Genomic DNA, 24,808 nt, shown 5'->3' with positions numbered 1-24,808 from the left:
ATCCTAGTGACTTCTGTTACATGATTTGTTTCTCTGTAAATACTGTAATACTTGGGACATTAAAAGTGAAAATTCTTGAATTTTTATTATAAAATAACTGGCACTGTGTTAATCCTCTTCATACTTTAGAGGCAGATCAAGTTTTGATTCCTTTTTATTGCATGATTCAGCTTTTTTAAAGTACACATTCTTTGTTTAAACCATTTGTAGTTCTCTTTAATATTTAGATTCCAAGATATTTGAAAGGTTCCTTCTAGGATAAATCCAACTATAGAAATTAACACACAGTATAATATGAGGTATATAATGGATACAGGAAGAAAATTGCTGACATTGAGGAAAAAAATCCTAGTGCATGGGTATATAATTTTGGTCAGCAAAAATACATTGTGCCATGGTTTGACTAAAAACAGAGGTCAGTTGGATAATAAAGCTATAGCTGCTGAATATTCTGTTGAAATTCTCGTTATTTTTGGCCGGTGTTTTGCCAACTGGCAGTTATCCAGTCTACTTAAAAACAGAGATTCCTGGACTTCCAACCTTCCCTCCCAGAAATGCTTAATCAGTCCTAGTTGGGGGGAGGAGACATCTGTATTCTCAAACACCTCTCCAGGTGATTCTGAAGATTGGCCAGGTTTGGGGACCCCAGAACCAGGCTTTATTGCTTGGGTGGGGCGGCCAAAGGTAGGGGGAGGGACAGCTTGGTTTAGGATACTTTTTATCTTTTTAACATTTTTTAAATGTTTATTTTAATATTTATTTATTTTGAGAGAGAGCGTGTGTGAGAGGGGTAGGGGCAGAGAGAGAGAGACACAGAATCTGAAGCGGGCTCCAGGCTCTGACCTGTCAGCACAGAGCCCGACGCAGGGCTCAAACCCGTGAGCTACGAGATCATGACCAGGGTCGACATCAGTGCTCAACCGACTGAGCCACCCAGGCACCCCTAGGATACTTCTTGTCTTGTAAAAATGTTATGGAGTGGAAACATTCCATTAATAGTTGTGTGAAAAAGGTATCTTGTCTTTATTGTGGTTACATAAAATAGTAGGTTTCCCAGAAAAATCTCCTTTTTGAGGATATGGAGGCCTAGTGGTTTTATGTAATAATTACATATTCAAAGTGAGGGTTTATAAAATGAATATTTAGGTCTTATGGAAGCCCTTGTGGTTTAAACTGTTCTACCCAGTTTCTAATAAGTTCTAAAGGTAGCTTTTTGACTTCTCACCTGAGTAGAATGTAACTAATCTCAGAGCTTACCTGTAAGGTTTCAGGAGCATTTTGTGGTGAATGAGCTCAGGGCTAAGATTCATGGGTGATGGTTTCTGGTTCTATTTCTGCCACCTACTGGCTGTGTGATCCTGGCCAAGTCTCTTTTTTTATTTATAGGTGTTTTCTTGTATGTAAAATGTAGATTTTGGACTGGGGGATTTATGGTCCTTTCAGCGTTTCATGATTTTAGGCTTGGATTAAGTTCTGTAGTTGTGGTGCTTACCCTTACCAAACCCAACTCTGGTCAATGCGCCCCTAACTCCTAGAGGAGTATGAGTGAGCTTGCTACCTAATCCCCAAGTTTTGTTTTTGTTTTTTGTTGTTGTTGTTGTTGTTGTTGTTTTGAGCCTCAGTGGAGCAAGATGCTCAGTTACTGTAAAGATCTCAGTTGATAGTAACTTTGCTAGTATTCCTTAATGAGAATCACTTTGCTATATATGTGTGTTGCTTTCTTTTGAGAAAAAGTGATTTCCATTCCAAAAGAATGTGGTATATGAAAAGCTAATACCAGTTCTAATAATTGATGATAATCTTGGAGATAATTGGCCATTGACATTGGTAAATTTAATCACAGGCAAGTTAGAGTATGTAATTAGACCTTTTGTATTTTAGAGGTTTTATAATCTACTTTGTTTCTGCAAATTCTCCTCCCCCCTTTTACTTCCCCCTGAGAGCATCTTTTGTGGGGCAGAAATTGACCAGCTTTCCTTTTCTGTTTCAGGATGCAATTCGAAGCCACAGTGAATCAGGTACTTGTCCAAAGTTATGTAGCAAATAATAATGGGCTTTTTCTCTTTATGCTGTGTATCCTCTGTTGGCTTATCCATGTGTGGATTCTGTTTGTCTTGTCTATTAAGCCTCACCTTCAGCCTTGTCCAGCAGCCCTAACAATCTGAGCCCAACGGGCTGGTCACAGCCCAAAACCCCTGTGCCAGCACAGAGAGAGAGGGCACCAGGATCCGGGACCCAGGAGAAAAACAAAATCGTGAGTATGGCTTACGGTACCTCCTGCATTGTATGTTAGGGTTTACTAAGAAAAACCTAGTCAGAAATGAGAATATTTTTAAAATGAGAATACTTTTAATTTGGTGGGGAGAGGGGAACTGTAATAAAACATTTAATTAAGGATGTTATAAATGTCAGTGCCATTTTTGGTATGCTTGCGTTGGAAAATTTGTTGACTTGTAAGGGAGGGCACAACTAAAATGGTATTTTTCTCAAAGTATCGAAATTGGAATTACAGTTAATGTCTGTCTTTAAAAGATAGGGGAATGGGTCGGTTGGGTTGATCTTTTCTTTGACACCCTCATCAGACAGAGCTTTACCATTCCATGGAGTGTGTTAATGATCACTGTTGGTTTCAGAGGCCTCGTGGACAGAGAGATTCAAGCTATTACTGGGAAATAGAAGCCAGCGAAGTGATGCTTTCCACTCGGATTGGATCAGGCTCATTTGGAACAGTGTATAAGGGCAAGTGGCATGGTAAGTTTGGGACCCTCCCTTTGTTGCAAGGCCTAGGTTGAAGTCAAGTTTCAGTCCAGAGAGGGCCAAGGAGATAAAATTCATTGTGCTGTGTGGATTACAGTGGCACTCCAGGGAACTTGATTACATCTGAAGATTGAACTTAATATCTCAGTGACATTTCATAGCATTCTTTTTCTATTCAGTGATGCTATAATTGGTATGATACGGTTTCCAGGATAATTAGAAATTGGTGAATAAGAGTTGAGCACAATAGTCAAATGTCAGGAACTGATTAAACACATACTACACAGGGGACATGCTTTGAAATTCTTAAATGGGTTAAGAGCCTGCTGCTCTGAGGGGAGCATGGATTCTAGAAATGTAAAGCTGGAAAGAATGTTAGAGATTTGCCCACAGAAAACTGTGAGGTCCCAAGAGGGCAGATAACATGCCCATGGTCAAGCAGCCGAGCCCAGGAAAGCCAGGAGCCTCCTGAAACAGGTTCTTTGCGCTCTGCCTTGGGTTGGTTTTTGGGAATCCCCATCAAAGAGAGAATGCACAGACTTCATTCTTAAATCTATGCGGAGTGTTAGTGTAGTGTTCTTGTTATTATGGAGACTCTTTGTCACTTGGAAGAAATGTACTGTTTTAATATCTGTAGCCACAGCTTGTGTATTTTGGCAACATACTTAACATTTCTCCCTCAGAGTTTTAATGCCTCTGGCTTTAGGATGTCCGCAAGTATAGGGAATACTTTCTTGAGAATGCTACTTCTTCCCAAAAAGGCATCCTTCTAAATTCAAATTTTAATGAAGCAGACAGTAACAACAAAACAAACCCCTAAAATGACTAGGTACTTATGTTTCCAGTTTGGATGGTATCATATTTATTTTTATATATAAAGGGGCAGAGATTGAGAGAAATTAAGACCATCACATGAATGGAGCATTAAAATTCAAGGTGTTGAAAATTGAGATCCCTCCATCTTTTGAGTACCTTATGTTAATTAGTATATGGGTTTGCCATTTGTAACTATAATCATCTGATAAATTTCTCATTGTTTTTTTTTAAGCATATTTGAGAGCAAGACAGAGTGCATATTGGGGAGGGGGGAGAAAGGGAGACACAGAATCCAAAGCAGGCTTCAGGCTCTAAGCTGTCAGCAGAGTCCATCGCGGGACTCAAACCCACAGACTAAGATCACGACCTGAGCCAAAGTTGGACGCTTGACCGACTGAGCCACCCAGGCGCCCCAATAAATTTCTCATTCTTTAAGGCAACTGGCACAGGACTGAATATTTGATTCCTTTTCCTTTGAAAATTGTATCTAATGTACTACTGGCATGCCTCCTGGGTCCCAGAGAAATTTATGCTATTGTGGAATATTTCCCAAATAGGTGTCATAAATATCTTGGCGATTCCTTGAGAAAAGAAGAAAACAATTTGAAGTCCTTTATTATTGAAATATAGTTGACATACAATGGTATATTAGTTTCAAGTATACAACTTACTAATTTGAAAATTCTGTATATGATGCTCACAACACTAAATATAGTTACCATCTGTCACCATACAGTATTATTAGGACATTATTGACTGTATTCCCAATGCTGTACTTTTTATCTGAGACTTACTAACAACTGGAAGTTTGTACTTAATCCCCTTCACCTATTTTTCCCATGCCCCCACCCTCCTCCCTCTGGCAACCACCAGTTCTCTGTATTTATGAGTCTACTTCTGCTTTTTTTGTTCTTTGTAAACTTTTACTTTTACTTTTTAGATTCCACACATAAGAGAGATCATATGGTATTTGTCTTTCTCTGACTTGACTTCACTTAGCATCATGCCCTCTAGATTCTACATCCATGTTGTTGTAAATGGCCAGATCTGAGGTTGTTTTTTTTTTTTTTTTTTTTTTAATGGCTATGTAATGTTCCACTGTGTAGATATACCACATCTTTATTTATCTATTAATGGACACTTAAGCGGCTTCCATTCCTTGGCTATTGTAAATAATGGCTGCTGTAAACATGGGAGTGCAGGTATCTTTTCAAGTTAGCGTTTTTATCTTCTTTGGGTAAATGCCTAGCAGTATAATTACTGGATCTTATGGTAGTTCTATTTTTAATTTTTAGTTTATGTACTTATTTTGAGAGAGAGAAAGAGAAAATGTGCATGCAGGTAGGGGAGGGGCAGAGAGAGGGAGAGAGAGAATCCCAAGCAGGGTTCTGCACTCAGTGCAGAGCCTGATGTGTGGCTTGAACTCATGAACGTGAGATCATGACCTCAGCTGAAATCAAGAGTTGGACGTTTAACTGACTGAGCCACCCCAGGCGCCCCCTATTTTTAAAATTTTGAGGAACCTTTTTACTGTTTTTCATAGTGGCTGCACAATTTACATTCCTATAAACTGTGCACGAGGGCTCCTTTGATTCCACATCCTCGCCAACACTTGTTATTTGTCTTTTTGATACTAGCCATTCTGACAGGTGTGAGGTGATACCCCATTTGTGGTTTTGATCTGCATCTCCCTGATAACTAGTGATATTGAGCACCTTTTCATGTACTTGTTAGCCTGTTATATAACTTCTTTGGAGAAAAGTCTATTCAGATCCTCTGTCCATTTTTAAAAAAAATTTTTTTAATGTTTATTTTTTTTTTTTATTAATTTTTTTTTTTCAACGTTTATTTATTTTTGGGACAGAGAGAGACAGAGCATGAACGGGGGAGGGGCAGAGAGAGAGGGAGACACAGAATCGGAAACAGGCTCCAGGCTCTGAGCCATCAGCCCAGAGCCCGACGCGGGGCTCGAACTCACGGACCGTGAGATCGTGACCTGGCTGAAGTCGGACGCTTAACCGACTGTGCCACCCAGGCGCCCCTAATGTTTATTTTTGAGAGAAAGAGTGTGAACAGGAGAGGGGCAGAGAGAGAGAGAGAGAGAGAGAGAGAGAGAGAGAAAATCTGAAGCAGGCACAGAGCCCGACGCAGGACTCGAACCCATGAACCATGAGATCGTGACCTGAGCCGAAGTTGGATGCTTAACCGACTGAGCCACCCAGATGCCCCTGATCCTCTGTCCATTTTTAAATCAGATTGTCCTTTCGGTGTTGAGTTGTGTGAGTTCTTCATATATTTTGGATATTAACCCCTTACTGCATTTGTGAATACCTTCTCCCATTCGGTAGGTTTTCTTTTTGTTTTGTTGATAGTTTCCTTTGCTGCACAAAAGCCTTTATTTTGGTGGTATAGTCCTATGGAAGAAGAACAGTTTTGTGGGATACAATGCTTAGTTCTTGTGTCTGACACATAGCTGCTGGTAATTGTAGGAGATGGAGCAGTGAATATTGCTTTTAATGCTTCCATTAGCACTAAATCATTTTTATACCACATTTTAAAGCATCAGCTGAAAGCCAATAAATGTAGTTAAGGAGTGCTCAAATTTAAGTTTCCTCTTGTTGAGCACTTTGTGGGGGGGATTCATAATTTTTCAAAGCATTACTTACATTCGGCACAGTACTGCCTATGAGCTTGTGTTTTCTCTAGATTCTGTGAGCTTTTGGACTATGGTAAGGAGATGTTATTTGATACAGTGTTACTTCCATTAGAATGCAGATAACATGTCTAATACTTTTTTTTTTTTTTTTTTTAATTTTTTTTTTCAATGTTTATTTATTTTTGGGACAGAGAGAGACAGAGCATGAACAGGGGAGGGTTGGAGAGAGAGGGAGACACAGAATCGGAAACAGGCTCCAGGCTCTGAGCCATCAACCCAGAGCCTGACGCGGGGCTCGAACTCACGGACCGCGAGATCGTGACCTGGCTGAAGTTGGACGCTTAACCGACTGCGCCACCCAGGCGCCCCCATGTCTAATACTTTTAAGGCTCTAGTTTTTTCTAAGATAAGTGTTTCAAAAGTCATAGGAGTAAGGAGCAGTGGACTTTTGTGTCAGCCCCCCAAGGAAACAAAGCCATCGTCTGTGAATGAAGAAATAAAATGAGAGGGTCAAGGAAACCATAATTTCTGGATTGTTTGTGCTATACTTTGTGTGTGTGTGTGTGTGTGTGTGTGTGTGTGTGTGTGTGTGTGTGTGTGGTTGTTGCTGGTGTGGCTGCGGCTGCTGCTGCTTTCCTGGTATCTGTTATATAATGTTTAATCAGTTTCTTAGGAATTACAGTGGTGATGATTTTTAAAAGTTTTTATTCTGCCTAGCAGCTGTGAAAGTAGAGGACCTCAGAGCAGCCAAGATGGAGACCTCAGATCCATGAACTAAAGCTCACTTACTTTGTGTTAAGTAAGTGCACCCTTGGATGCACACACACAGCATAAATTTGGGATCTGATTTGCCAGCCTTTGCACATCATAAACAACCCATTGAAGGGGATGCAGACAGCAGGACTGATGGCAGCCGGGATAGTCACTGATGGCATGACGAGAAGGCAGCAAACCCTCTCAGGCTTGGGCTGCTTAGTGTGAGGCTACCAGCCTGGTGGAATCCATGTATGGGTGCCCATCCCATCCTAACGCTGAGGATAATTTTGAATCAGAAGAACAGAGTGGTGTTCATTCCATTGTGTTCTAGAAAGCAGGGATGTATATATTAGGTTTTAGACAACCCTAAATAGTTAAAACAAGAAACAGGCATTTAAAAAGGTGAAAACATTCCAGATTTACCAACTGATAGTTTTCTTCTTCAGTGGTAGCTGAAGGAGATACCAACACCTTATTAAAAACATGATAACCAACAGAAATGTGTCTTAACTCATTTGTACTACCTTTACCTCTCTCTGACTTTACTATTAAGGGAAAGTAATAAGTTTTAGTGTCATGAAAAATAAGCATCTGACTCAGGATTTTGGTTCCGGTCATGATCTCACGGTGAGTTCGAACCACACGTTGGGCTCTGTGCTGGCAATGTGGGGTCTACTTGGGATTCTTTCTCTCTCCCTCTCTCTACCCTTCCTGGCTCAAGCTCACACTCTATCTCAAATAAATAAGTAAACTTTGAAAAATTAAAAAAAAAAAATACCTACTTGGTGTAGTTGTTTTGGACTACCCTCCATAAAATGTTCCTTGGCTGTTTACCTTCGTCATTTATATTACGTGCTAAAGGAAATAAATACCATTCTTTATATGTGCTAAGATTGCCAGCTATAAGGGTATGTGGATAATTCCAGAAAGGTTAATACTATATATTAAAAAAAATTTTTTTTTGTGATATTTATTTATTTTGAGAGACAGAGAAAGAGCTTGAGCCGGGGCGGGGGGGGGGGGGGGGCAGAGAGAGAGGGAGAGAAAGAATCCCAAGCAGGCTCCACGCTGCCAGCGCAGAGCCCAACACAGGGCTCAACCCCATGACATACTGCGAGGTCATGACCTGAGCTGAAATCAGGAGTCAGATCCTTTTAACCCACAGAGTCACCCGGGTGCCCCAGTACATACAATTTTTTATACTCCTCTTAGAAACGTGTTCAAAAGAAGAGATTAGTAATAAGCAGTACTACTAAATGCCTGTTGCATGGAGTGCTGGAGAGGTGGACTTGAATGGTGTACCTGGTCCGGAGACTGCCAGGGCAAGTTGGAGAGCAGCCTTTGTTTTGGGCCCAGACCTAATTGTGCACACCTGGAGGCTTCAGGCTGGGTACTGAGTCTCCGCTTCCCTGCCAGCAGTGGATTCTTGACCTGTGCTGGGAGCAGCTGGGTCATTCAGCAGCTAGTATTCTGTGCCAGAGGCTGTCCCTACTTCCACTCCAGAGCTTGAGACACCTTGTCAGTTCATAACATGCCTTGCTGACAGTTGCATCTTAGAATTCATTCATTTCTTTATCGGTGTTTCCTGAATATATTCTTCTAATACCAAGTGTTCTTTTAGCTGCTACAAGTGAAGCAGTGAACAAAACAGATGAAAATTCTTTCTCTTATGGAATTTCTATTCTGGTGGGGACAATAACCAACCAAAGTATATAGTATGTTATAATTGCTAACGAGGAAAAAGGGAGGAAAGCAGGTAGGGAGTGGCAGTCCCTGTGCACAGGTTTTGGTGGGTTAGTAGGGAAGGACTCAGCTGAAGAAGTAGCATTTGCATGATGCTTGAGAGTGGGCAGATAACCTGGGGAAGCAGCTAGGGGGGCTGTGAATTGGGCCATTCACCTGACCTGTTTGAGGAACTCAGGGAGGCTGATAGGAGTGCAGTCCAGGGATGGGGAGTGGTAGGGCCCCGTAAAGACTTTAGATATCATTTTTGGGTGAAATAGGTCCTCAGATTGTGCAAGACCTTCAGGAGACTTGGCCAGTCTTAGCCTGAAATTCAGAATGCTGGTGAGGGAGCTGGTTACTGGAGAACTTGTTCCAGTTCGAGGCAGTCCTACTACTAGAAAACCGTTCTTTATAAAAGTTGAGATCCATTTTCCTATAATGTTTGCCCATTGCTCCTAGCAGACTGAATCCCTGTCATGGCAACGCTAGGAGTATTTGCGTGAAAGGGAATGCTGTAGTATATAGTCTCTGGGTTTGAGTAAGAAATTGCATATATACTCTTGTTATCTTAACTGCTAACCGCGAGCTGGAAGGCAGATGGGTCCTTGCAGGCATCGTAGGGTTTTAACTTTGGTTCAGCCCTGTTCAGTCTTCCAACCCGTGACTTGCATGAAGGCGCGGGTATAGTGGATGACTTACATGGAATTGTAGTGCCGATTTGGGTAATAGGATTTGGAAAGAGGAGAGGATTTGAACTGGCTGTGGTGATGGAACAAAGAGACTATGAACTCTGAACAGGGATAATAAGTCTGCTCACTGGGCCAAAAAGTAGAGGCTGAAGGTGGAGGACATTCAGCTGACTGCAAGGTCAGAATGAGCCACTCTCAGCGGGCTTTGGCTGCTGGTGAATCTTCCGAGCTCTGAGGTTACATTATGATCAGGTCCAAAATGGGTGATACGAAAGGTGAGTTCAGTGACAACTGGAACACGCCCCTTGGAAAGCTATAAAAAAGGGAAGATCTTATAAAACTAGACTTGTGAACTAGTAAGGTCCCAAGGAGCAAACCGTCCTGAGGGCCCATCCAGCATCTCCCCAAGCCTTCTTCCACCCACCCCGGCCTATCCCTCTCAAGCCTTGTCCAGTGCCTGGGCCAACAGCAATGTCATCTCCTGGCCCCACCACTCAGTTGACTGCCACGTCAGATAAGCCCACCTTCCTGCAGTTTCTTGCCTTCACCCCTTCCTTTCTATCCCCACTGTCACTGCTGTCCCTGTATTTTGTCTGCAGATACAGGGCTCTTGGGCCAGGACTCCTTCCTCCCTGGCCTCTGTCGTAGACTGCAGGGGCCCAGGTCACACATCAGAGTTCACCAAGCACAGCTCCTGTTTCCCTCTTCCCCCTTACCTTACCTTACCTTCGTTCCTGACCTATGTAGTTTGGAACAGCCTGTCCCACTTAGTAAAATCCTTCCCTTGGCATATATCCCATTTGTTTCAGGAAACCTTTCTCCATCCTCTCTGCAAACAGATTTTGTCTTTGTCCCTCACGCCCAGCATTCTTATCTTGGCTCAGACTGCTCCAGAATGAGCAGTTCTGCAGGAGACTGTTATCCTCCTCCTCAGTCATAAGGAGCTTAAATGGAGCTGCATGGTTTACCAGCTCCATCTTCCTGGAGAGAAGGCAGCTGTGACTGCAGAATGCGTCTCCCAAGAGGCAGCCCTGGGCCCTCGGGAAATACATGTGCCAGTGAAGTGGATGAGCCCCTACTGTTGGGTGGGGACTTTGGCTTTGGATGATAAAACCAGATGACGACAGGACAACAGTTTGGGGCCTGCCATAAGAACCATCTCTTTGGGTGCCTGGGTGGCTCAGTTGGTTGAGTGTCTGAGTCGTGATTTTGGCTCATGTCATGATCCCAGGGTTGTGGGATTGAGCCCCCCTCACCCCCACCCCCTTCCCGCTTGCTCGCATGTGTGCCCTCTTTCAAATTAAAAAAAAAAGATAAAATTTTTTTAAAACCCATGTCCTTACCAGTTTGTACTCCAGTGAAGTGAGGAATGCTCCCACAGAGGCTGCACAGGGGTGCTGCCAAGGGGGCATGCTTGATAAGTGGAGGAATTCTGTTACCTCCAAGGTGCCATCAACCAACTCCTTTATTTGATCACCAGAAGGCTATGGTTTTGTTTGTTTTTAAGGTGACTTTATTAAAGCACAGGGACAGGACCCATGGGCAGAAAGAGCTACCCAGAAGGCTATGTTTTGATAAATTCATTTGCCAAGAAAATCTGGGGTCCTAATAGGGCTTCATGTAATTTATTAAAATGACCATTATAGTGTAGAAACATTTCTGAAAGTGCCTTCTAAATCAGTAGCACATATAAAGTAGAGTTAATCTCTAGATGTTTCTAAAGTTAAGTAAAGAGGCTCATAGTGATTGACAGTCTGTTGTCAGTATGGAAGTTAGAAGGGCAGCCATTGGAGTCAGACTGGCATTCTAATCCTGGCTCCAGCACTTTTGTGTTTTGGTTAAATGACCTTGGAGAGTTGACTACGCTTCTCTGTTCCCTGTAAAATGAGGATAACAGTATTTACATCACAGGGCAACTATGAGGATTAAAGGTGACAATGCCTGTGAAGGCACATGCGGCGCAAGGGCATAGTAAGCAATCGATATTAATCATTAGGATTGCTTCTTCATGGTATTAAAGGCAAAGAAGCTTAATTTCGATATGTATCTTTGTGTACAAGGGACCATCTCGGGTCTCATTAGAATGTGGCTGCTGAGTTTGGCATCAACTGCTTGCCAAATGGCCTGTTTGCTGGCACCAGCCTTCTGGCCCCAAAACTCCTGTATCTGCCGGCCATTCCAGTTCACCTGCCAGTGCCGCCCTCACAGGCCCAGGTTTTCACCTGTTCCCCAGTCACACTGGGGATGCCAGGCTTGATAGGAAGAGTTTAAACCAAACCCATATTCAAGGCGTGTGTGGTGGTATTTAAAGGATAGTAGTATAATATACTTAACTTTTTTCAAGTCTTGAATAATTTGGAAATTTGCCTATTCCACTTGTGTAGGCACATGGTATCTGAATACGTGATTCACTCTTTCTCAGGACGAGGGTATGAGAAAAATAACAAAGTAAGCTCATTCAGCTGATCGTACTGACTATAATTTGCAGGAGATGTTGCAGTGAAAATTCTAAAAGTTGTCGACCCCACGCCAGAGCAGTTCCAGGCCTTCAGGAATGAGGTGGCTGTCCTACGGTGAGTAGAAAGCTAGCCTTTCCAGCCTCTCTGGAGCAGCAGGGGACGGGTGTGGGTGGTGGTGTGTCAACTGCAGATAAGCGGGCCGCATGGCACGGACCTGTCTCTGAGGGCCTATGGCCAGGACTGGTGGTTAGTGAGTGTTCACTGTGGAGTCTTGCGGTAGAAACTCCTTCCTTATAAGTGAAAGGGAATGCATGGGAGGTTTCCTTCCAGCTTACGGGGTTGTCAGACCTTTAGAAGAGCCCTCTTTGATGAGCATACCCCCCTCTACTGCTTCAGGTCTCTGGGCACACCACACACAGTAGCCCAGGTTCTTCTCTGGGTTCTGGTTTGAGATAGTGAGAAATAGGTTCTGTTTTCACGTTTATTTCCAAGAACTCTTTATAGCCAATTTGCTTTCTTTTGGACTTCAAAACCTTTGAGTCATTGTTGAGACCTATAGGAATAAGGTGAATAATGATGGATTCCCCAGACGAGGGCTCCCTGTGACCCCTTGTGGGAGGAATCATGTACAATGAGAATGTCCTCTCTCTGAAGACTAGCACTGAGGGGTCCTTTGTCACAACCCCAACTCAATTATCAGCAGGCTTGTGTGTGCTTTGCCAACCACCCAGATTGTAAGCACGGTGGCATTGAGGACACTCAGGATCCGGTGTCGGTGGGAAAGCAGAGTAGATCTCTCTGTTCTGCAGCAACAGAAGATTCAGAGAATTCAGAGACTTTTTTCTCCTCCCTCCTCCAGCAAAACACGGCACGTGAACATCCTGCTCTTCATGGGCTACATGACAAAGGACAACCTGGCAATTGTGACCCAGTGGTGCGAGGGCAGCAGCCTCTACAAACACCTGCATGTCCAGGAGACTAAGTTCCAGATGTTCCAGTTGATTGACATCGCCCGCCAGACTGCTCAGGGAATGGAGTGAGTAGATGGCTTGTCGACTAGAAAGTCGGGGGTTCAGGTATCAACCTGCCCTGAATCGGAACCTGGGTTAGCAAAAAGCCAAGTCTCCTACGTGATTTCTGTGATGTTGCACAGCTGAAAGTCAGCCTCTGGTGTGGGCTGAAGGAATGAGAGCTCCAGGTTCTTCGTCTGAGCTGAGGCTGCTCCCCTAGAGGCTCAGATTCAGGTTGAAACCACTTCCCTGAGAATTCACCCAGACCCCCAAGAGCTCAATAGTGTGGGCTCAGTACCTTCTGCCCAGACAGCCGTGCACTGCCCTCTACAAGTGTGCGGTCTCAGGTGTGGCCCATGCGCAGTGTGCTTGTTGCACACGAGGGTCAGAGCGGATGTTTTTGGATAATTTATTTTCCTTTTAGGGAAGGCTGAAAAGTCCTCCCTTGTGCCTCCATGAAACACTACCTGTTTGAATCTCTGCTTGAACACATCTCTCTGTCAAAGGGGGTTGTGGCGTGGTGTGTGTGTGTGTGTGTGTGTATCACACTTTTCCTCTAATTTATCCCTTAGTGGGAGAGTGAGAACTCATAGCGCTACATGTCTGGAGGCGTAAGCTAAAGCGGCGCTTGCAGGTGCCATGTAAAATCTCATGTTCTGCTTTTTAAAATCCATACGGAATTAAGAAATAGAATTACCTTTTAGAAAAAAATTATAGATATAATCCACAGATTATAAAATTCACCCTTTAAATGTGTACAACTCAGTGGTTTTTTAGTACATTCAGAGTTGTGTAGACTGAATGTGTAATTTTAGAACAATCGTCAAGATAGAAAATGAGGTCTTTTGTGTCTGACTCGACTTAGCCTAACAGTTTTGAGGGGTTCATCCACATTGTAGCACGTATCACTTTATTCTTTCTGTAGCTGAATAAGACTGCGTTTGTATGGGTGGGTCATGTTTCATTTATGCATTCATTAGTTGATGGACATTCAGGTTGTCAGAATTACTTTTTGAGTAGAACTGATGCTTAAAGAAGAGTCGTCCCGTTTGTGCTATGACCTCACCTCCGGGTAACACGCAATGTGGCCTGGCCTGCATCCGCACACCACCAGTTCCTGCATGTAGCCCTCGTTGGGCATCAGGCGGCCAGGTGGCTTCCTTCCTAGCTGTCATGTGAAGCTGCTTTCTACCCATGTCTCTTAGATAACTTTTTAATAGATTTTTTCCCTTCACAGCTATTTGCATGCAAAGAACATCATCCACAGAGACATGAAATCCAACAGTATCCTTTGATGGTTATTTCATTTCTAAATTTAGAAAAACCGAAGAGAGACTTTTTAAAGCTTATCCCAGTAAAAGTGATTTTGGAAAGTTTTCCACAGGAGATAGGTGTTTGGGTTATGCTTGCAAGTTTTATTATGCTGTTTGTTACTAAATTTAGCTTGGAGGAATGGGGCTTTTGTCTGTCATGTTCATCTCTAGCGTGTGGACCATGTGTGTCTGGTCAGAAGGGAGCTGAAGGCCAGATGTCGCAAGATTGTCAAAGTGCTCACTAGGTCACTCACTCTTGGAACCAGCCCTTCCTCTTTCTGAGACTTAGTATGTTTTTATAGAAGGGGAATAAAGACTGGAGAGTTTTCATGCTGTGGGGCAGGAAACGTAACCTTTATACATCTGCCTCCCACCTGCAGCCTGTGTCTTGGAGAGGAGTGTGTAGCGTTACAACCTTGCTCTGCTTCTTGGCCAGTGAGAGGCACTACAGTTGTGTTGGGTTGGATTATGGGACATGGCCTATTTGGGCCACATGTCTGAGGCATGAGATACTTTTTTTTTAACATTCATTTTTGAGAGACTGAAAGAGAACACAAGCGGGGAAGGGGCAGAGAGAGAGGGAGACCCAGGATCCGAAGCAGGCTCCAGGCTCTGAGCTGTCAGCACAGAGCCTGACATGGGACTCGAGCTCACGAACCGTGAGATCATGACCTGAGCCAAAGTCAGACGTTTAACTGACTGAGCCACCCAAGCGCCCCTATGAGATACCTTTTAACGGTGGGTTTTTGGGAGGGATACGTTATGCCATGAAAGCAGACACCACAGATTTGATGGTGGTATGTATTACTGGGCATTGGCAGATCACATGTCACCTTGTGTCTGACCTCTTTACCCAGAAATGAGGCGAGTTTGGTCCTGATGTGAAGTCACCAAGTGGTACCTATTCTAGTGAGAGATTTCTTTGGACAGCATTCAGTGCTTAGTGAATGCTGAATTGTTATTCACATGTTTGTCATTTGAGGGCACACAGCAGGCAGAAACCAATGTAAGCCATCACACTTGGCTTCTGGTAAGAAGCTGCAGATGGCAGCCTGTTCTCTGAGAAATCTTCGGGTTTAAGATTCCCTTGTTATATGGGAAGGTCAGAAGGCCAGGGACCTGGCACCTAGATGTGTAAATGGGGAGAAGCAGCAGGGGGAAACAGCCTGATTTTGGGCTGGAGCCAAATAATCTGCCGCCCTGAGCAACTGCTACATGCCTCGTGGAAGAAAGGCAGTTTGGAAGCACTTTTTAAAACTGTAGAAATCCAAGCAAATCAGTGCAAAGGAGGCTGGGGCAGTCAGAGGGGAGGGGAGGGGCGGGGCGCAGAGCAGAGAGATGGTCTGCTCTTCAGACCTTTGGGAAGTGGTTTAAAATTAACTTGACCGTTCTTTTGAAACCAGAGTCCTTAACAAGCATTGAGATATATTTCTCCATGAAGGCCTGACGGTGAAAATTGGAGATTTTGGTTTGGCAACAGTAAAGTCGCGCTGGAGCGGTTCTCAGCAGGTCGAACAACCCACTGGCTCTGTCCTGTGGATGGTGAGGAGGCAAGGCTCCCCCTAGCAGAGTGCAGGTGGAAGGGGTACCCCGGAGGTCTGTGTGTAAACTTACATTTCTCGACATTTTCCTGGAAGTCCAGATACCTCAGTGAGGCCTTCAGTGACATCAGACAGCCTGAGGCAAATTTGGGTTTTCTGGAAGCTGGCAATTAGAACCATACTGAGGCATCGGTGCTGGGTACCAGAGACTAGGCTTCCTGAGCTTGTGTGAGCCCGAGCGGGGAAGAGGTGCAGAACTGAGGAAAGGACTGTCTTATATCCAGGGGAAGGGACAGCCTGGCACCTGGATGTCTGTGGGGCCCACATGGTGATGAATGAATGCATTTTGTCCCTGTAGGCCCCCGAGGTGATCCGAATGCAGGATAATAACCCATTCAGCTTCCAGTCTGATGTCTACTCCTACGGCATTGTGCTCTATGAGCTCATGACAGGGGAGCTTCCTTACTCCCACATCAATAACCGCGACCAGGTACGTGCACGGGTGCTGGCTGCTGCAGATCGATTCAGCTGTGGAAGGCCCTGGGCCTCCTGCCAGTGTGAGCAGGAGGTTCAGAAGTTGCTGTCTCTGTTGTGCCTCCACCCAGTCCCTCAACGGTTTCCTTCCTCTTAGATCATCTTCATGGTGGGCCGAGGATATGCCTCCCCAGACCTCAGTAAGCTATATAAGAACTGCCCCAAAGCAATGAAGAGGCTTGTAGCTGACTGTGTGAAGAAGGTTAAGGAAGAGAGGCCTCTTTTTCCCCAGGTAAGACTCGGCTCAAGGGGTGGGAACGGATTCCAGCAGAAATTCCTAATGACAGAAATGAGGAGGGAGGTGTGGGTTTTCTATAGGACAGGGCTCGTGTTCTGCACCAGATGCTGCAGGTGGGGTGGGGACAAGGGCCCGTGTTTGGACTCCTCACTGAGAGCTGCTGCTGCTGCTTCTGCTGTGACACCAAACCCACCTAATGACACTGCTTCATTTTAGATCCTGTCATCCATCGAGCTTCTCCAACACTCTCTGCCGAAAATCAACCGGAGTGCTTCTGAGCCATCCCTGCACCGGGCGGCCCACACTGAGGATATCAACGCCTGCACGTTGACCACATCCCCTAGACTGCCTGTCTTCTAGCTGACTTTGCACCTGCACTCAGGCCACCAGGGGAGGAAGGGAAGTCAGCAGGCACCACCTTTCTCCTCCCTTTTGATGGAGGCAGAGAGCTCATTTTCAGAGAAGCTGCTGCTAAGGACCTTCTAGACTACTCACAGGGCCTTAACTTCATGTTGCCTTCTTTTCTACCCTTTCTGGCCCTGGGAGAGGGAAGCCATTTGCAATGCTGGTTTGTCCTGCTCCCTCCCTGCATCTCTTCCCCCCCCCCTCCCCCCAACGCTCATGAGCCAAGCCTTCTCCAGATGCACCAGTGGCTACAGTTGGCAATACATGATCTGGGGCCCCAGCTATTGGCTAAGTGAGTATTTTTAGGGCAAGGAAAAGCACTCAGAGGGGAAATGAAGGTAGCAGACAAACCAGCCCTGATGTGGACATGTGGATTTGGGGCATCAGCTCCTATGTGGAATGCTTGTCACGGAAGGACCGTTCTTCAGAGCTAGTGGTATGGCGCCAAACAGGTAGTTTTGCACATAACGCACCAAACAGCCCAGGACTGTCGAGACGACGGCCGCCTGAAGGAACCTGCGTTGGTACTATGGAACTATGGACCTTGACTTCGGGGGCACTTCCTTTCCTTGGAGGTCTCCAGTGCATTGGGACGGTTTTCCGAAGAGGCGTTTGGCCTGCCCCTCCCAGTCTCCGCCCTCTCAGGGAGCAGTCTTCCATCATGCTGAATCTGTCTTCCAGGAGCTGCCCCTATGGGGCGGGGCCGCCGGGCCAGCCTTTCTCTTCAGTCACATCACGTGTATGCAAGGAAGCCAGGAATACAGGTTTTCTTGATGATTTGGGTTTTAATTTTGTTTTTATTGCGCCTGACAAAATACAGTTATCTGATGGTTCAATTATGTTATTTTAATAAAATAAATTAAATGTAGGTTTAATGGCTGTTTCTTCCTTTTAAAGTAATACTGAGCTTACAGCTTGAACTCTCCCATTTGTTCATCCCTCCTGGAGCAAGAACTCAAGCAGCAGGAAACAGGCCCAGAGCCTCCGCTGGGAAGGAATCTAATTCAGTCTTTGTGCTGTCACCCTTCACTAAAGAGTTAACTATAAAAAATGGAAAAAGCAAGCATTCTAAACTCAGGTAAGAGTAAACCTTTTTCTACCTACACTTTAATGCATTTTATAAAATATTTGGTATCTATACCTATTTATAAAAATATATTAATTCAGGCCTGGGATGAATTTGTTCTGATTCACAAAGTTACGTTCCTTCAATTAAAGTCACAACTGATGACAGAGTACTTGTTCTGTTCAGGACCACTGCTGGGTCAGAACCAGAAACTGCTGGGTGCCATTTCACTTCTTACTAAAAGTTCAAATCAAAGCCAGGCTTACAGACAGAACACGTGGCTTTGAGCAGGGGCCACACGGAAGAGCACGTGTGTGTGTGTTGACCCTCAGTAAAACTACCCTTGGGGCATGAGCCCAAACAGAGCCCCAGGAAAGCCCACCGGTGACGTGTTTCCCTGGAGCACGTGGCCCCAACACCAACCAGAAACGAGGGGCCATACCTCTGCCCTACACTGCCTGCTACTTCAAGAGCCCCCTCCTTACAGGGAATTTATTGAACACACGGCAACGGGACTCCTGCTCTGATTTGGGACACTGAAGAGCACAAGTTTTAGGCTAAGGTGTGTGGTGCCCACTTGTTGATTTATACAGAGCTTTTCAAGAAACAGTTTTGACTACACACTAAGTACACTAGGGAAATCGACTAGAGAGGAATCGTTTTATAAGGGTGAGGAATACTTGGTTAAGAAAAACGAATCTGCACGGTGACTGTTTCTAGGGAGCTAAAGCTCAAGGATAGGAGCCAGGTTGCTTTTAAAAGCAATCAATCAAAACTCCCATCTGGCTGGTCAGCTGGTCCCTCTGAGGAGCTTGAGATGCAACTAAAGAGATCAACTATAAAAGTAGCGATTCCATATACTTGTTGGGTTATTTTATATCCTTCACTCCTCCCACGGCTGTAATAATGGAGTGGATGAGACCAAGGTCAGGTGCAGCTCAGGCTGCAGTGAAGGCAGCTCCGCACGCCCTAGCTTGGGAAGGCGTGGCTGGCAGAGCCCAAGGTACAGGGTAACTGGCTACTCCTTAGGGTTCTGACGACTCCACTCCAGACAGGTGCATGAAGAGGTCCCCAAGCTCTGTCATGTCAACGTCTTCAGTATTGGGGACATGCCGGCTTTCTCGGTTCTCAATGAAATCCCAGAGTCGCACTGAATTAAAGAACTGCAAAAAGAGCCAGCAAACATGCCTGGTGGTTATTAGTGGTAACGTGAAGGCCAGATGCTGTTTTTCTTTTGCTCACCCCGTTCCCTGGTACCAAAGCTAATAGGGAAAGCACAGTACCCGGAAATGCCACCACGTAAGTGTCCTTGACAGAGAGGCAAAGTCCTTACCCTCACAGTGCCCTCAGAACTGAGCTGCTTCCGAGGTTTCTCAGGCTCTGCCAGCCGCCCGTCAGGGTAAGCATGGCGGTAAAGGCATTTGCTTCCAAATGGGCAGGTCCCTTTGCCTTGCTCAAAGTATTTACAAGCTTTTTTCCTGAAAAGCAGAAAGAAAAAGTCAACAGGATTGTGGGAGAGCCTGGGCCCCAGAAGAACCAAGGCTTTCCTCCGTCCCTGCCCACAATGCCAGAGCTAGATGAGCCTTACTTCATAGGTGGGGAAACTGAGGCTCCGTGAGGTTATGATGCTGATTTCCAAGTTGGATAGTGTTGCCATTGTGACATGTGGCCTCACACAGAATTGAACTTGCACGGGGGACTTCACTGTTTTGAGCTTGCAGTACTCAGGCATTCGGGGGAGGACAACCTGATGGCTGCTCTGAGCCGGTTGTCAGGGCTCCAAGGTTCTGAAGCTGGGCTACTTGCCTCAGCTCAAAGTCCCAATAGCAGCACCACCCAGGGAAATTTCCCTTCCTCCTAGCCAGCAATGATGTCAATGTGACCCCAGGAGCCTTGACTTAGGAGGCACAGGAAAAGCAGTGAATTTCAGCAGCTGCCCAAAGTTAGAGGTCTCACTCCAATTTTCCTTGGTCCCCACCCTCTAGATCTAGAGCAGGGCTTCTTAACTCTGTGTTATGTTAACTCTACGGACCCCTTCTCAGGAAAGTTTTTTAAATGGATAAAATGAAATACACAGGTCTAAAAAACACAGCAAAAAGTTCATCCCCCTTCCCCCCCCATCTTCAAATTCTACCCACAGATCCCTACATTAAGAACACCTGTTCCTCAGGAAAAACACAACCACCAGAAAATTCTTATTTCTTCTTGCTTGCAGGAAATTTGGCTTATAATCAAATGATCCCATGGTGAAGAAGGGGTGAAGATGCCCAAAAAGGCAAGAGGGCATCTGGGAGTCCTGAGGAAGGGAAGAGAAAGCAAGATCACCACAGAAAGGGCAGGCTACTGCTACCGGGGGCAGGTGGGGTATGTGACAGTGGCTGATAACAAAGAAGGGAGACTCTTGACACCAGTGTCTGTCTGTCTGTCTTCTCAGACAAGAGGATGCCAGAGACTGGTGGTGAGGGTCTCTGAGACCTCAGAGCGGCACAGAGAAAGCCCCATAACTGTCCAGTGAAGGATGGCGTGCCGTGCTTGCCTGGGCACCTACTCCTACCAGGTGTGACCCCAGCACGGGCTGGGGAGGGGATCCAAGCAGAGGTACAGAGATGCGGGCACAGACCTGTCACAGCCTCCACCCCTGAGGCCCTGAGATCTTCAAATGACTGCTCAGGCAGTGAGTTCTCCCCAATCTGCTGGACACTGGCTTTAATAAACTCAAGTTCAAAAACTGATTCTCTAGTCCTGCCCCCCAATAACTGTGCTTTTTTCTCCCCCAGCCTTACCTGGTCACCAAGGACAGTGCACTCTGACTGCCTCTTTGCTCTCAGCTCTCCCAATTGTTACGCCTCCAATCACTCCATCCTTTCTGCCCCACACTACTAAAGCCCCTGGGGGTGCTGTCCTCTGCTACCCGCCACAGTCATTTCTTAATTGGACTCGCTCCCACCAGGTTCCAGCCTCTTCACATTACCACCAAGGAGCGTGCCCAACAGTGTGTCGCTTGTTCTGCTCCCCACCAACCCCCCGAGATTCCACTCCAGCCTATCTGTCCCTGTAGGTCCTACCACATCCTTCTATACACCTCTCTCAATCTCAGGGCCACTGCTACCCAGACACATTTGCATCATTCTGTACCCCTGTCATTCCACTCTGTCCTCCCCTCTCTACACACACAGATAGCTGTTCATGCTTCATGGCTCAGGGTCCCCATGCTGCTTTCCCTGATGCTCCCAGGTGGATCCAAGTGCTTTCTCTGTTGTGACATGTGGCTTGGTACTCTCATTAAGAATTTGTCACCAAAAAACATGCAATAATATTGCCCTTCTGCAATTTTCATTGAAATTACTAATCTATGCTTGATGTCCTCCATTGGTGCTTAGCTTGAAGGTGCCTGGCCTATAGTAGGTGCACATTAAATGTGTGTGGAACACATAAAAACACCACCATCAATAGAAACTAAGGCCAAGACCAACCCAAAGAGCAAGAACATGAGAATTTCCCAACTCCAGCACAGCTGCTTTCTATAGTCCAGCCCCTCCACCTTTGCCACTCCTGCCCTCTGGTGGAGATATAACACATAGTGGGGGGGGGGGGGGGGCGGAAACTGGTAAACCAGGAAAATGACCAGCTTTTACTAAGTGACAGGCAATCTGAAGGAACCATTAAAAAAGGTGACATATGGCGCTCTTTAGTACAGCCAAGCACACTTCTACCAGACCTGACCCTCCTACGGATAACTAGCAATACAAATTTTTTTTAAAGACCTGAAGGCAGCAGGAGGATCCTTCAAGAAATTAGGCACCGGGAAGAACAGAATGTCAAGACTCATTTTTTTTTTTTTTTTTTTTTAGAAAAAACAGCTTTTAGCCTCAAGCATGCCAATGTTGGGTGTCTAAACCTTCAGGGTCAAATCGAGTTTCTTGGGCCTGAAGGACCAACAGAAAGAGAGGAAATCATCCACTGGAAGCAATCCCACACAGAAAAGTACACGAGAGGAAGCATGCCAATACTATACATTAACTCAGCACAAATGGCTGGCCCACACATCAGTGCAACAGGCTCACAGCAACTTAACCAAGGATTAAAAAACAAACTTGGGGCACCTGGGTGGCTCAGTCGGTTAAGCGTCCGACTTCGGCTCAGGTCATGATCTCACAGTTTGTGAGTTCAAGCCCCGCGTCGGGCTCTGTGCTGACAGTTCACAGCCTGGAGCCTGTCTCAGACTCTGTGTCTCCCTCTATCTGTCCCTTCTGCTCACGCTGTCTCTCTCTCTCAAAAATAAAAAAATATTAAAAGAAAAAATTAAAAACAAAACGAACTGAGATTAGAAATGTTGCTTAAGGGGCACCTGGGTTGGCTCAGTTAAGTGTCTGACTTCGACCCAGGTCATGATGTCACGGTTCGTGAGTTCGAGCCCCATGTTGGACTTTATGCTGACAGCTTGGAGCCTGCTTCGGATTCTGTGTCTCCCTCTCTCTCTACCCTTCCCCTGCTCGTACTCTGTTCTCTTTCTCAAAAATAAATAAATACTAAAAAAAAAAATTGGAAAGAAATGAACAGACCCCAATGCTCATTAGGGTAATATCAAAAAGTCTATTACATGTAATTAAGAGTCCCAGGAGAAGAAGAAACAGGGCAGGGAAAAAATTTGATGGCCAAAATTTCCCTAAATTTGGTGGATGACGAAACCCTACATATTCAGAGAAAAATACATAGTACAATATGAAGAAAACCATTCCCAGGCAAAAGAGCAAACTGTTGAAAACCAAGATAAAGAGACAATCTTGAAAGCAACCCTAGAGAAATGACATAATGTGAACGACCACTGACTTCTCAGAAACTAGAGGCCAGAATATAATAGAACAATATTTGCAAAGTACAAAAAGAAAATAAACTGTTAACCCAGAACTATATTAACTGCAAAAGGAGACAAAGATGGAAATAGGACCGATCAGACCAATATTCAGTGAAAATATCCTTAATGAACAGAAATGCAATTTCAGCTAAAAAGAAAACTAAAAATTCATCACCAGCACATCAACAAACGTTAAAAGCAGTCCTTGAGGCTGAAGGTAAATTATACCAACTGGAAAGAATTATAAACCAAATCAAAGAGCACTGGAAATAGTAAATTATCTGAGTAAATATAAACTTTTTCTCTTAAAAAAATATGTGAGTTTTCAAATGCAAAAATCATATTACCTTGCTGGGTTCTAACATGTAAATGTTATATTCATACTTTATACAGTAAAGTTGCAGGATGCAAAATCTATAAAAAGTCATCTGCCTTTCTATATACTAAATGAACTATCAGAAAGTGAAATTAAGAAAACAACCCCATTTACAACTGCATCAAAAAGAATAAAATACCTAGGACTAAATTTAGCAGAGGAGGTGAAACAGACTTGTACACTTGAAAAACTATTAAGACAATGAAAGAAATCAAAGGCATAAATAAATGGGAAGTATCCCATGCTCATGGATTGGAAAAATGCCATTAAAATGTTTACACTGCCCAAAGCAATTTGCAGATTGAAAACAACCCCTATCAAAATTACAATGGCACTTTTCACAGAAATAGGACAAACAACCCCAAAATATGTATGGAACTACCAAAGACCCCCAATGGCCAAAGCAATCCTAAGAAAGAACAACATACCTGGAGACATCACATTTCCTGATTTCAAGCTGTACTACAAAGCTATAGTAATCCAAACAGTTTAGTACTAGCATAAAAACAGATACATAGTTCAGTGAAACAGAATAGAAGGCCCAGAAATAAGCCTATGCATATCTAGTCAATTAATTTACGACAAAGGAGCCAGAGATATTCAATGGGGAAAGGACAAGCTCTTCAATAAAACATGCCAGGGAAACTGGACCACTATCTTACACCATACACAACAGCTCAAAACTGACTGAAGACTTGAATGTAAGCCCTGAAACCATAAAAACTCCTAGAAGAAAACATAGGGGGTAAGCTCCTTGACATTCACCTTATTTAGCAAATGTTCTTTGTGGATTTCCCCACCCAAAACAAAGGCAACAAAAGCAAAAATAAACACGTGGGACTCCATGGAACTAAAAAGCTTCTGCACAGCAAAGGAAACCAAACAAAATGAAAAGGCAACCTACTGAATTGGAGAAAACATTACAAAGAACTCATATAAGAGCAAAAAAACAACCACCACATTCCATTTAAAAATGGGCAGAGGAACCAAATAGACGTTTTCCCCAAAGAAGACGTACAAATGTTCAACAGACACATGGAAAGTTGCTCAACATTATTAATCATCAGGGAAATGCAAATCACAACCACAATAAGATATCACCTCATGCCTGTTAGAAGAGATATCTACACTTCTGTGTTTGCTATAACATTATTCACAACAGCCAAGATACAGAAACAACCCAAGTGTCTGTCAACAAATAGATAAAGAAGATGTGGAACATACATAAAATGGAGTATTATTCAGCCACAACAAAGGATATCCTGCCATTTGTGACAACACAGATGGAACTTGAGGGCATTATGCTAAGTGAAATCAACCAAAGAAAAACAAATGCTGATATCACTTACATGTGAAATCTAAAACAAACCCAAACAAACGAAAACAGTCAAACTCACAGAGTAAAAAAGTGGTTCCCAGGGACTAAAGGTTAGGGTAAATAAGGAAAGGTTGGTAAAACAGTACAAACTTTCAGCTATATGATGAATAAGTATCTCATGTAAAATATGGTGACTATAGTTGATAACACTGTAAAACTGAAATTTGCTAAGAGCAGAACGTGGATGTTTTCACCCAAAAATGAAGCAAAAAAAAAAGGGGGTGATAGGTGTAT

The 24,808-nt window shown here is 44.4% G+C and overlaps 2 protein-coding genes across 7 annotated transcripts in view; one reads left to right on the top strand and one right to left on the bottom strand.

Annotated features, from left to right (window-relative positions):
- RAF1 (Raf-1 proto-oncogene, serine/threonine kinase) overlaps window positions 1–17,767 on the top strand; it is an 84,430-nt gene extending 66,663 nt beyond the window's left edge. For all 4 annotated transcript variants that reach the window (XM_045493842.1, XM_045493841.1, XM_045493844.1 and 1 more), the window contains 10 exons: window positions 1,991–2,018; window positions 2,127–2,254; window positions 2,634–2,751; window positions 11,888–11,972; window positions 12,718–12,894; window positions 14,106–14,152; window positions 15,605–15,723; window positions 16,081–16,212; window positions 16,354–16,488; window positions 16,711–17,767. In XM_045493842.1, the coding sequence (XP_045349798.1) occupies window positions 1,991–2,018; window positions 2,127–2,254; window positions 2,634–2,751; window positions 11,888–11,972; window positions 12,718–12,894; window positions 14,106–14,152; window positions 15,605–15,723; window positions 16,081–16,212; window positions 16,354–16,488; window positions 16,711–16,854 (1,113 nt within the window). In that variant the 3' untranslated portion in view covers window positions 16,855–17,767. The remainder of the gene's footprint in view (window positions 1–1,990; window positions 2,019–2,126; window positions 2,255–2,633; window positions 2,752–11,887; window positions 11,973–12,717; window positions 12,895–14,105; window positions 14,153–15,604; window positions 15,724–16,080; window positions 16,213–16,353; window positions 16,489–16,710) is intronic.
- Window positions 17,677–24,808, bottom strand: part of MKRN2 (makorin ring finger protein 2) — a 28,447-nt gene continuing 21,315 nt past the window's right edge. For all 3 annotated transcript variants that reach the window (XM_045493847.1, XM_045493845.1, XM_045493848.1), the window contains exons 7-8: window positions 19,299–19,443; window positions 17,677–19,128 (exon numbers count right to left, since the gene is read on the bottom strand). In XM_045493847.1, coding sequence (XP_045349803.1) covers window positions 18,991–19,128; window positions 19,299–19,443 — 283 coding nt within the window. In that variant the 3' untranslated portion in view covers window positions 17,677–18,990. The remainder of the gene's footprint in view (window positions 19,129–19,298; window positions 19,444–24,808) is intronic.

Source organism: Leopardus geoffroyi, chromosome A2 (assembly GCF_018350155.1).
Source record: "Leopardus geoffroyi isolate Oge1 chromosome A2, O.geoffroyi_Oge1_pat1.0, whole genome shotgun sequence".
Taxonomy (NCBI): domain Eukaryota; kingdom Metazoa; phylum Chordata; class Mammalia; order Carnivora; family Felidae; genus Leopardus; species Leopardus geoffroyi.
Note: the sequence above shows the minus strand (reverse complement) of the source record. Positions and strands in the feature narration are given on the sequence as shown.